Genomic DNA, 12,858 nt, shown 5'->3' with positions numbered 1-12,858 from the left:
ACAAGCAGAAAACAACAGACTACAGAGCATGGAATTATGGGATATCTAGTCAACAAAGTTTGGCCCATACACACACACGGACACAGCATTACTGTAAAACCTCATACTTTATTGCTTGTGTGTTTTTGTCAACATTTCAATTCTGCACAAGCTCAAATAGTTCCCCTTTATTCACTGCTCTACATAGTGTGTACAAGATTCTGTAGGTGTTCATCTAAATCAGCAGAAAGAGCTCACTGAGAAGAAGAGGACACTTAACATTCCCTCTCTCACACACGCACCCAAACACACACACACTCTTAATTCAAATAAAATGTCTAATCACAAGATGGGAATCATACAATCCTGTAACGGCTTTAGTGATACTATAACTCTAGCAACCGTACTGTTAGAGAATTAAAAATAATAATAATAAAGAAAAAGTGACAAAAAACAAAAGCAGCAAAAGAAAAAAAAAAAAAAAAAAAAAAAAGACATGGAACAGAAAGACAAAATCCAGAGAAGCTGTGCGCACATATTTGTTTTTCTTTTTAAAGGTGGAAAACCAGTGCTTCTACGCTTATTTAAAGACTCTACTGTACAATTTACAATTCGGATTTAATTATAATTTTAAGTCAATATTCAAAATGAGTAATCAGATTATTGAAACAGTTTCGTGTTAAACAGCAAAATAATGCAGCCTTGCTCTACAGAGTCGCGGACTTCTTAAACGCCACGTTTTATTATTCAATTTTTTTTTTTAAGCCGATTAAAAGCACAAGTCTCTGTGAGATTTGCATCCTTACTTGCTCTTGAACGTAGTATGATATTTAGATTTAAGTTAGCTAACAAAAAATTATGTAGTGCTGTGTAGTACAGAATCTTGTAAAACAATTATAAAGCCTAATCTCACTCTCAATTCTACTGGAATGAACAAATCTTTCGTTTTAACACTCGGCTCCTCTGGATTTTTCTGGATTTAAAACCCTGTTCTTTCACCGCATGCGCCCATCATACTCTCCGTCCCCGTCCTTCTCAGCGTGTCCTCCTGAGCCATTTTGGATCTTTATCGACTGAATAAATACATTTTCTGAGACGGTATCAGAGTGAGGGAGAGGGGGAGATATAGCTATATATATGTGGAGAAGGAGAGAGACAGGCCTGTTTTAGGATGAAGATAAAAAGCCTGGTTGTTATGACGACTCTGCCGTGACATGGGCGTGTCCGCTTATCTCGCACGTGCTCGTCGCCGTGACGATGGGGGTCTCTGCGGACATCTCGGTCACGGCAGCGGCGTTCGGCGTAGCATCCAGGATGAGCGCAGGTGTCTGATGGGGTGCCAGGGAGGACGTCACCGGGGCGGCGAGCGGGGCGAGCTCAGGGGGAAGGGACATGCTGGGCATTGGGGGGAGAGTAGGGGGGAGAGTGGAGGGCAGGACGCCGGGCATGCTGGGAATTGGGGCCATGCCGGGCAGGTTGAGATGAGTTAGGGGGGCGAAGGGAGGCAGAGTTGGCAAACCTGCAGAGGAGAAGAAGAAGAAACAGCGACACAAGCTCAGGTCCAGAACGACGTACAGGACATTAACGCCAAATGTGTTAAACACACTTTCTTACTTCTTGTTGATGTTCCACAAAGTAAAGGTTAAGAAAATATCACTACAACAGATGAAAATTTGAGCAAGAAATATTTATCTCAGACAAAAAAAGCGAGATCACTGCTTTGCTCATTTTTAGGATTGCAACTGAGAGATAGGAGAAAGGGGGCGGGGCTTCCAGATAGCATCATATTATAATATGAGAAAAATTCAAACATCTGGGCAACTATTCACACTTGCACACAGAGTTCCTCACGTGCTATTTTTTTACGAGGAAAAAGTAACTTGCATATCCTGCAGGAGGTGTGTGTGTGTACCTGTGGTGGAAGGAGGAAGGCCGGGGATTCCCGTTAACGTTACCGCGCTGAGGTCTGGGAGAGGGATGTTCAGGTTGGGCAGGTTGGGCAGCGGTGGAAGGCCGGCAGGTAGCGGCATCAACCCTAAAACAAAACCATGTTTGAGATTATTTTAATTACAGCCAAGCCCAGAGGTCACTGCAGGTCAAAACACACATTCAGAGGTAGGACAGAGATAAAGCTGGGTTTTAAAAATCATCAGCATTACATGTGTGTCTAGTGTTTTCCACAAGTCTGCTATAGTCTTGCGGTGGCAGCCCCCACAACAGGCCGGCATTTATAAATATATATTTTTACATGACTTCATAACGTTTACATTTTATTATATATACACACAGTATGTAGGGCTCAGGATTGTGCAGTACAGAGCGACCTGTCCGTTTATCAGTACAATTTTTTATCTAGGCAATATGATGAACTTAAGAATTACTTAATATTAACCAACTATACAAACATGACTATAAATGGGAGGAAAAAAAGGAGAAGAAATGGCACAGATTGATGAGATCATGTGTTTTTGGTTGTTTTTTAAGCAAATAATAAAACTACCTCACGCTCATAATCCAGTAGCAGTAAAATGTATACGTGTTCAAAGTAACGATACCTTTGGTTCTACATGACATATTAGAAAACCCAAATGCAGTGTGCCCCGGTAACACACTTTTTTTTATGATTTTTTTTTTAATCCTCCTGTGTTTTTTTTTACCCTCTCACAGACACATATGCGACCATAAGTACAGCTTTCTTCTACATTTTGCGTCAGCTGGTTTACGCTGCATTTACAGCCACTCAGTACACGGTTCTGTCGCTGCTGCTCCTCTTCCCGTTTATTCTGCTAGCGCAAGAGTCAACTGTCCACAGCTAGTTAAATCGATTGCGGAGGGCAGATGGACAGATCTTTAAAAAAAAAAAGGGTCTACAAATATACTTTGGACGGCCATCAATATACTCCAAAGTATACTCTGTGTGTGTGTATGGGAAACACTGGTGTTGCTATTTGCAATAGATCTAGTTACTTCAAAGAGGCTGTAAGTGTTATAACACATCTCCGTGTAATAAAACACTAAGCGATCTTCTCTGCCAGTCTGTTATATTACAGGCACTATAATACTACAATAAACACTCGCTCTACTGAAGATATTCAGTTTGATGCTGAGTAACAAGAAGCATTTTACAGAACACAGAGGATTACCGCGTTACAAACTAAAGGGCAACACAAATGTACGAATACAGAGTCCAAAATTTGATATCATGTTCTGATTGGCATCTGATTCTGGCTTCCAAAATTAAATCTTATTATAAAATAATTTTTGATCTTTCAGTTAAGTCTTGTTAGTTGGAACGAAGCGACTAAATTAAACAGGATCGAGAAACACCATGTTACTGTTTTTTATTCACAATGTTAATATGCTGCAAACATGAATACGCGTGTGTGGGTTACCTGGTAGCGTAGAGGCGGGGTTGACCGAGGGCAGAGTGCCCATGGCCGGGGTGACCTGAGTGGGCAGCAGGGGGACTGTGGGCACACCTGAAACAACACTATTATATTAGAGATGTACTCAAATACAGAAGTGACTAGGAGGTGCAATATTTAGCAGAAAATCAGGCAGGAACCTGTTTGAAGTTCAGTAGGCATAGTGGGTGGAGCTGAATTGATTGACAGCCCAGACAGGCTATCTTCAAGTCCGGTGGGGCCGGGCAGTGTAACAGGAGGTGGGGTTACTGCAGAGAGCTGAACCTGAGAGCCGAAAGACAAGGAACAGGTCATTGAATAAAAAATAAAAAATAATAATAATAATTTTATATATCACAAGATCACACACATTAAATTTTTTTATACACAAACACGCAATTTTAGTTGGCTAGTGTTTCGTGCTCAGTATAATGTAAATTATTGCACAAAGGTATTGTTCTTAACAAAAAAAAAAAAAAAAAATGGTGTGTGAACCTCAGTGAAGCCATCTTTCAGTGGGCTTGCTGGTGCACTGGGTGTGTGTGTGGGGAAGCTGATCTTCTTCCCTTCCTCGAACGGTCGAGTTGGAATCCTGTGCAAGTAACCGTAGCCGATTCCACAGCCCAGACTGAGACCCAGAAGGAAACAGAAAAAACTATTACTACACCAATTTATTGTTTGATATCTAGGACTATTTGAATAGTTTTATATGAAAACAAGATTATAAACCCCACTGAACAGGATTTTTATTTCTTTCTACACTGTAAAACAATACTGATGGCGTTTCTCCAAAATACACAATAATCTCCTTTAAACAGTTGATATTGAGATGAATCTGCTCTGTCTTATGATCTGTAAATCCTTCATAACGGCTCTAATCGGAGTGCTTGTTGTTAATTAGTGATTTCTGAGTTCGCTGAATTAGAAGGTGTGTCCAATTTTTACACTGACTGCACGCTAGGGTTGGGTACCGAAAATATAACCGGTATTTACCGGACCGAAACAGAACATGAATTTCGATGCCTCATTTCGGTGCCACTTAAATGCCTGGACTGTCGATTTAAATATTTGTTCTCTGGGGCTATGATGACACAGTCGTAATAAGCATCAGATTCATCAACACACATGATCGCTAGTAAAATTTAAATACTGCATTCATGGGGTGTCAGAAATGATCAGAAAAATAAATTTCCTTAATTAGAAAAATCTTGAGAACTTCGGAAAGCTTTGATAATACAAATCCAAAACATTGTTGCAGTAATGTAACTGTCCATTTTATTTTTGTAGATTAAAAGTTTTAGATTAGATTAAAAAATTAAAAGCACAAATCATCAGGAAATAAGGTCATCTGAGATGCACATGAACGCAGCAACTAACGTTACACTTGCTATGACGGCAGCAGGCGGTCTACCGCTATCTTAGCTTGCTAAATTAAACAACTTTAAAATGTTAAAATGCCTAAAACTAAATAATCGAAAATGTGGCTTTATTTCACAAGAAAGGATTCCGACACCTTGACGTGCAGCGAATGTTTTACAGCAGTTGCGTGTAAAAGGGGGAGACGCGTCAAATCTAATAAAATATTTGAGGGTAAACCTAAAAGCGGAGGGATGCACCGTGCTTGACAGCTTGCGGACAACAGCTGGCACTATTAGTGTGGACGCCCAATAGTTATAATGACGACAGCAGCCTTTCCGCAGGTTAGTCGTAGGCTAATGTTATGTTAATTGCAAAATGCAAATCTGCAAAATATATTTCTGCAAAAGTTTACTTATTGTAGTTGGGTTTGGTGGCTTATGTTTTGTTGTTGTTTTTTGTATTTATTTATATATTCATATATACTTTAAACTTTAATATATTGTTCAATTTTAAGTATTCAATAAAAATGTATTCTTGAGTCATCCACCATCATTTTGTGGCTTTTGTAAAGTATCGGTTCAGGCACCGTTTTGGCACCGTTATCGAAATAACCCCAAACGATACCCAACCCTACTGCACACACACACACTTAACTACCATCACCCGTATAACCATTACATTTATAACTTACTACTGGCATCACTGACTCGCTCTCTAAATTTGTGCATTTCTCACACACACACAGACACACACCTGCCCTCTCCACCCCAGGCGCTGTTAGGAGTTATGACGACTTCTCTGCAGCTGTCTGTGTCTGTGTTATAAACATACAGCTTCAATCCTTTACCCTCATGTGTCTCGATCAATGAGAACAAGTCCTCAGACTGAGGGGGGAGAAAAAAGACAAAACACAAACATCAAATTAAAGCATGAATAATGCACAATAAATCAGCTGTGCAGATCTTCAGTGTTAGAAATAAACATTTATAACTACACTGTGAAATTAGAGATTTCATAAATGGAAAAAGGACACGGGCAAAGAAACGCACCTCATTCATGACAGTGTCGGCCCCGATGATGTAGTCTGTGTGCGGCCTCAGTCCTGCCAGAGCAGCCGGAGAGTTCGGCTCGATTTCCTGAGAAGGAAATAGTGAGAGATTGTAATAGATAGAAAGCAGACATGGGAGGGAATAAAAACTGCTTAAGAGTGTTAATTTCGTCAACGAAACTATAATGACGTAAAAAAAATTAGTTGGCGACCTTTTTTTCTGTGACTAAGACGTCACAGATCTCAATGAACAATAAGAGTGACTAAATCAGCATGCACTATTGTTGAAAGTGGTAAAAAAAAAAAAAAAAAAAAGGTCTTTATTTTGGTCAACATATAGTTTTTGTCACAATCCATTGCGTTATGAAGTTCATACGAATATGGACGTTTATTTATTACGACACAAGCAGCTGTGTTTCACGGGTCACTGCGTGCGGCAGATCAGTAGGGGTAGTTATCGCGCACAGTGACGGGATGTTACAAGCTCAGTCATCTTTAACTTTTGCTCATGACAGCAGCATTACTCAGGCGAAAGAGATGAGCCGATATTTGGGCCCATTTTCTTGATACTGGACCGGAGAGAAAAAAAGCCAATGTGTATTAATATCGGAGAGGAAACAATTGCTGTGGTAATTTCATTTTGTTATATGTGAGGTATTTTATTTTCATAGCTACAAACTTTGCTAAAAACATTGATGTTTGTGATTGATAATTGTGACCCATGAGAGCTACAGTATCCCTACAAGTGCGTAAATAAATTTTTTTACCAAGTTAAAACAAGTACTTTCAAGTTGGTGCGTACTGTATTTTCAGTTTTTTGATGATCTTTTATTTACATTGTTCAAAAAAAGGACTGATTTAAAAAAAAGGTGCCTATTTAAGATATCAAAAATCCGTCTACAAATTTGCATCCTCAATGTCTTTAGATCACACAGCTCGGTTTGTTGGCAATCGTATAAATCATTTAAGAGGAGAAGTATATAAAAATTCATTGAGTGCATTTTGCAAAACACCCAAAATAACTGACTCCTGGTTAAGTTGAGCTCAATGAGCTCTAAATGTGCGCTGGGTTTTGTGTGCATATGTGCAAGTGTGGATGAGCTAGGCATCCTAATGGCAGTAGATTCCAAACTGTCTGAGAATTTTTCGTGAGTTTTTCGAAAATGTTAAGACCAACAAAAAGCCCCAAATGTTGGAAATAAGGGAAAAAAAATCCTTAGGAAAACAATATGGCCCTTTACACACTATGACGACATATAAGAAAAATAAAAAGAGTATCGGACATGCAGCAGTTGTTGTCATGGTTAAAAATAAATATCATTAGCTAAAAATATCATCTGAAAAGACAAATTTTTAAATGTTTTGTGTGAAAAACTAGAAAATGGTTAAAAAAAAATCATAATCTTATTGGTAAAATTAAGGGTTCAGCTTAAGGGTTCCTCTGTCTAAAACTAGACTAAAATGCCAAAACTTTCAGTTGATTAAAACTTGACAAAACAAAAATAAGATAAGATTGACTAAATTTAATAAAAACTAACAGGGATATTTATCTTGGACAAAGATCAAGAGAAAAATTGACAATAGCTAATTAGCTAGAATTTACACCAATAGTAGTCAGACAAAGGCAGAGGGTGTAAGTCAGACAGACAGAAAGTTGGCAGACGGAGAGGAAAAAAATGCAGGCAGGCAGACAGGCAGAGCAGTGTAAGACAGATGGGGTGGGATACAGAAAAAGAAACTCAGGGCAAGAAAGAGAGACACATGCGCGCACACAAGACAGTTTAAACTAAGACTTAAAGAACAAATTCAAACAAAGGACAGATGGAACAAGTGAGAGACAGATAGCTAGACAGATTTAATACAAGGATGAGTAAGAGAGAACGTGAAACAGATCGAAAATTTAATCCGTGTAGTAACCCAGATGATCAGCGCTGTCCTGTTAGACCAGTCTGATCACTTAGGCCTCTGAAGGCTGTGTCCCAAATCTCACCCTGCTCCCTCAGGGCTGAGAAGGCGCTAAACTTACAAGACCATCAAGTTTTTCTGACCCACACACCCACACCCCCACCGTTCCTCCACTCACCAGCACATGCCAGACGTTCTCATTGGCTCCCTCAAAGCTGCAGAAGCGGATGCTGACCCCCAGGAGCCCCTGACCGCCCCACATGTTGCTGGGTGTGACCGTGGCCTCGCGCAGCTCCAAAGTCTTACTGCTGTACACCAGCATCTTTACAGGCTTCTCCACATTGGCCTTCAGCAGATCCTTCAGTGTGTCGTTGTCCTTGTTCTAGAAAATAAAAAACAAAAGGTTTATTTTAACAAAATGAAAAAAAAAAAAAAAATCCCAGAGAGCGTTGAGGTAACACCCTCACACACTACTCAATCTAAAAAGATTATAATCATCCTGCATATTGAATTGAGACGCTCTTTTTGTGCGCACTTACATGGATGTGTGTAATGTCTTAAATGCACTAAAAGCGAATGAGATCAGCAAGCGTGTAGAGAAACACCTGGGTAAACAGTCATTACTCAGACAGTGTTTATCCAGGGCAGGGGTGACGTTCAAGTTCAGCACTGCCTGGAAGACGAAATTCAGCTCTTCCAATGATTAAAGATGTACTATATTTTACCTCAAAGAACCACGATAAATATAATTTAATGGCTGAATGTTTAGAAGCTGATTAATATGTTTATTTAGTTAAGACAACTTATCAAACATGACATCCCAAAAACAAAGATGTTAATGCAAAACATTTCACAAATGTTTCTGAAAAGTATATAGAGTTACATAACTAGGTTTATCATAACAACTGAGAAAGAACAACGGGTGAAAAAGAAAGTGACGAAAGCAAACGGTGAGAAGAAACAGCAAGTGGTGCCAATCTTTTTTTTTTCTCTTCAAACTTCAATTATTTTACATACGTTGCATAAATGACTCTACAGCAACACTTTATTGGTTCGCCTTAAATGCACATTTTAAAATAAAAATAACTTTACAGTGGAACCTTGGATTACGAACTGTTTCAGAAGCGAGCTCGTATTTCAAAACACTTTCATGCGTTGTATCATGTATTCACACACATGCGCACACAACGGAAACACTTTTATCGGAAAAATAAACAAGAAATCTCTAACGACACTCGATCGAGTGACACACTAACGGAATCACTGATGTAAAGTAAAAATAAAACAAATTACCCTGCACTTTACCTTCGAAAAGAATCGTGACAGAGCAGTGTTTCTGTGTAGAGCAGAGAGAGTGTGTGTGTGTCACAGTGTCCAAGGATCGCACACAGACACAAAGAGCAGGCTGATACAGACAGAGAAAATGGATCTTTAACCTCTCTAATGAGACTTGCTTTTGCTTTACACGCGCGCTGTACACACACGCATACAGACACAAAATAAAATACGTTTTACGCGCGCAAACACATAGTCACGGTGTTATAGTAAACAGTACACACGTCCACGGATGTTGATTATACCAGTGAGAGACGAGCACTAAGACCCAGCAGAGGAGATAATTACCCACAATTCCGCAGCATAAAAGAAAGAAAAAAACGTTGGCTCAGTTGTGATCACGTGGGGATCGGCGTCAAAACAAGAAACGCATGTGTGATACATGATACTCGTAAACCAAGACTTGTTCGTTTTCCAAGTCAAATAATAATTTTTAAAAAATCTGCTCGTCTTGTGGAACACTCGCAAACCGCATTACTCGCAATCCAAGGTTTCACTGTATATGTGCATCATATTTATTCTACACCTTTACTGTTCTACAAAATACCTTATGTCCTATTTAATATACGTGTGTAACCATGTAAAAATGCCATGTCAGATGGGGGATTTTTTTCCCCTCTGATTACATCTCTCAATTCTTTCAGGTGTTGTATCGTTGCACTGACTATGCGCGTGAGTGCGAAAGCTGCCCCGATGGAGAATAATCCTAAATTCTGAAAAACTTTAACAAATAAGAGGTCACAGTGCAAGACAGTGGAAAACAGCTCAGAGACAAAATGCTGTCCGTTCAAGCGCAGTAAACATCATGCGTGTTGTCCCTCCCTCCCGGGTAAAATTTAAATAAGGTCAGCTGACTCGTTAGACATGCTTTACATTGTATATTCGTGTCAAAGGTGTAAAAGACTCACTTTGTCTGACTTATAAACAAATCCAACTTACAAATGTGCTCCCGGAAAGAAATTCGTTTGTAAGTCGGGGACCACCTGTATATCTGTTTGCAGTTGAGATGGTAAAATAGTGTATAATCCTACAGATGGCCTTCTATAAACTATTCACGCATCAGCAGGCAGCGCAGTGAATTTAAATAAAATTTGAAAAAATAATACTTACAGAAACATAATACAGATCAGATCGGCACCAAGGTATCATAATGATATCGTATTTTAACGAACTGTCCCACCATGCCATGGGCTGTAATGTTGTTGCATACATCAGTCTCAAAGTCTCAGAGCAATATTAATCTCCCTGCAAATCTCTTCTGGATCCTCGACTACTCAGGACAAACTATTTTACTCCACTGAACATTTCAGAGCTCCTGGCGCGATCAGTGTTCAAGTGTATGTATGAGAGCGACAAATACGTACCAGTCTGGTGTTATTGATGGACACTATGAAGTCAAAGAACGGTTCAAGTCCGGCCCGGTGTCCAGGCGAGTTCTCCTGCACCTGAGACAGAAAGAAATAATCTGAAGTTATGGTACTGAATGAGACAGAAATTGGGGCTGAAACCATTTTACACCTTTTCTGTCTCTTACACACACATACTTCCAGTAGTAGACCTGTTCTTATCTCACAAAGGATGAATGCGGAATGTCTTGCAGCTACACACCCTGAATCAACAGTCTGTGTGTGTGTGTGTGTGTTCACAGGAATTACAAAACCCTGCAGAAATCACCTGCAAAGTTCACCTGGATGAACAAATCATGCCAGCTTCTAACACTCTAATAAAGATTTAAGTATTCAGATGTGATAATTCTGGACAATATTGCTAATTAACAATATAATACCTAGCAAAAATAAAACATTAGCAAATACCCACAGCTAGCTAAAGTGATACGCGAATAACGTGCTGGAGAAATGACATAAAAAAAAACAATTTAATATGCAAAGTAATTATTTCGTAAACGTATTAAATTCTTAAAACAGAATTTAAAATGTATTAAAAATTGAATAAGAATTTTATTCCAATATGTAGCTTCAGTTTACGTTTGTGTTAGCATTAGCCACGTAAAGCAGGCCGCGCTAATCATCCCCGTGGTCGATTTTTTCCTCCGGCCGCCACGTATACACTCGTTATCCGCATTAGCATCTTGACAGGACCCGCTACCGGAGCTTAGCCGCGTCCAAACCCCGAGTCAGCAGCCGACACCTACCCTGAGGACATGGTATCCTTCAGAACCTCCTCCAGGAATCTCCACGCTCTGTGCTCCCCCCATAACTCCCCCTTGTCCGTGTAAGCGGTATGAATCTTAACCCTGTTCCCCGTGTTTGGGTGAGCCGAGCCGGGTAGGAAGTGCAGCGGGGACACGGCCGCCTGCGTAGCGTTAGCAGTTACGTGGCAGTCGGGAAGAAGGGACTTGTGGGTAAAGCGTTATGTTTTCACGCTTGTATTAAAACAAGCGCCGCCTACTGGCTTGGATTTGCAAACGCGTGGACTCTTTCCTGGGCTGTGATTGGTTGGAAAGTCACGGACACGAACAGACATCCGGTTGGATGTCCGTCAGGTCGCCATAACAATCAGACACAAACACGGAAGCGTCGTACAAACTGAAAGGTGATAAACTGAGGTGTTATAGTACCAGTTTTATATATTGTTTTAGATAAATTCATCCCCCATAACTCGTATTATTTACTTCACTCCCATTGCTCCATCATCCCTTAAAGCTCCTGCCATAATTTTACCATCCGTACATCTTGGAACCTCTGGCCAATGGTGTTCATTTTATTTATCCCAATTTTCACAACCGTGGTTGGACCTCCGATCAACATTTACACAATACGGGCAATTTGGGAATGCCAATTTGTATAAATTTGGACTGTGTAAGGAAACCAGAGGACCTGGAGGGAACCCATTAAGCACGGGGAGAACATGCAAACTTCATGCACACAGACACTGAGGCGGGTATCGACCCCTGACCCTAGAGGTGCAAGGCGACTGTGCTAGTCCTCTACATGTCCACCAACCCTAAATGTCTAAAAAAGTATGGAAAAAGTAGTTGAAATTCACCTCTATACTCACCTTAATGACAATACTAAACATAACATATACAGAGTAAAAAATATATAGACAGTTTAAAATTCTTCTCCTGACTGTGAAAGAGCTCCATAATCATGCTCCACCTTACCTTTCAGAGCATCAACAGTTCTTCACCCCTTTTACACTCTTCCTCATCAAGGCTCCCTTTGACACCACCATGAGGTCTAGAGTCTTTAGCTACACCGCTCCTTAAATTATTATTATTATTATTATGTAAACCAGTTCTTTGGGCTACACAGATATTCTGCTGGTATGAGAACTATCCTATGAGACCTTTTGAGAAAGGGAACAGCTAAAATTTAGAGATGAGTGTAGGGTTGGGTATTAGGGTCTAGTTAGGGTTGCAGCTGGCTGGTTGAGGCAAACACAGGTGCAGTAGATGAGGTTAGTTGCTGCTGGTGCTGATGAATCTGCTGACGATGGACGCAGTGCATATTGATTTTAAAAGATCAATATCTCTATACTGGGCGATAGCTTCTCTGTGCACTCAGGAAAATCCTGTGCACTCAGGATTTTGCCACCACTCCAGTGGCTCGTATGACAATGAGGATCACTTCGGCATCTGTTTTCCTCTTTTAGTCCAATATTATAGTCAGACAAAACCAGTACATTTATTATTACTATTATTATTATTATTATTATTATTATTGAGCATTTGTTTGGGAAATATTGTTATTTTTGCACAGTTTAATTAGCATGGTTATAGCAAAAAAACTAAACAAAACAACACTTAAATCTGAGATGGTATTGATTAATTTCCTACAACAGCAGCTCTAACAATAGTCCATGTAC

General features: G+C 39.9%; 1 protein-coding gene across 1 annotated transcript; it reads right to left on the bottom strand.

Annotated features, from left to right (window-relative positions):
• Positions 1 to 88: 88 nt before the first annotated feature.
• gorasp2 (golgi reassembly stacking protein 2) lies at positions 89 to 11,383 on the bottom strand. Its single transcript, XM_053497921.1, has 10 exons — positions 11,183 to 11,383; positions 10,395 to 10,475; positions 7,874 to 8,077; positions 5,792 to 5,878; positions 5,496 to 5,626; positions 3,879 to 4,011; positions 3,545 to 3,668; positions 3,372 to 3,458; positions 1,892 to 2,014; positions 89 to 1,498 (listed from the first exon to the last, which is right to left on the bottom strand). The coding sequence occupies exons 1-10, from the start codon at positions 11,243 to 11,245 to the stop codon at positions 1,173 to 1,175; spliced, it is 1,359 nt and encodes a 452-aa protein (XP_053353896.1). The 5' UTR covers positions 11,246 to 11,383; the 3' UTR covers positions 89 to 1,172.
• Positions 11,384 to 12,858: the final 1,475 nt, after the last annotated feature.

The sequence above is a fragment of the Clarias gariepinus genome, chromosome 6 (assembly GCF_024256425.1).
Source record: "Clarias gariepinus isolate MV-2021 ecotype Netherlands chromosome 6, CGAR_prim_01v2, whole genome shotgun sequence".
Lineage (NCBI taxonomy): Eukaryota > Metazoa > Chordata > Actinopteri > Siluriformes > Clariidae > Clarias > Clarias gariepinus.
This window is presented reverse-complemented; position numbering and strand designations above follow the sequence as displayed.

Bases quoted from the DNA above. Each gene is read 5' to 3' on its own strand.
- gorasp2 (XM_053497921.1), bottom strand. From the start codon at position 11,245: ATGGGGGGAGCACAGAGCGTGGAGATTCCTGGAGGAGGTTCTGAAGGA. The intron at 10,476-11,182 runs GTAGGTGTCGGC...TTTCTGTCTCAG, and splicing joins AAGGATACCATGTCCTCAGG to GTGCAGGAGAACTCGCCTGG. The intron at 1,499-1,891 runs GTACACACACAC...TCTCCTCTGCAG, and splicing joins CCTTCCTCCTTCCACCACAG to GTTTGCCAACTCTGCCTCCC.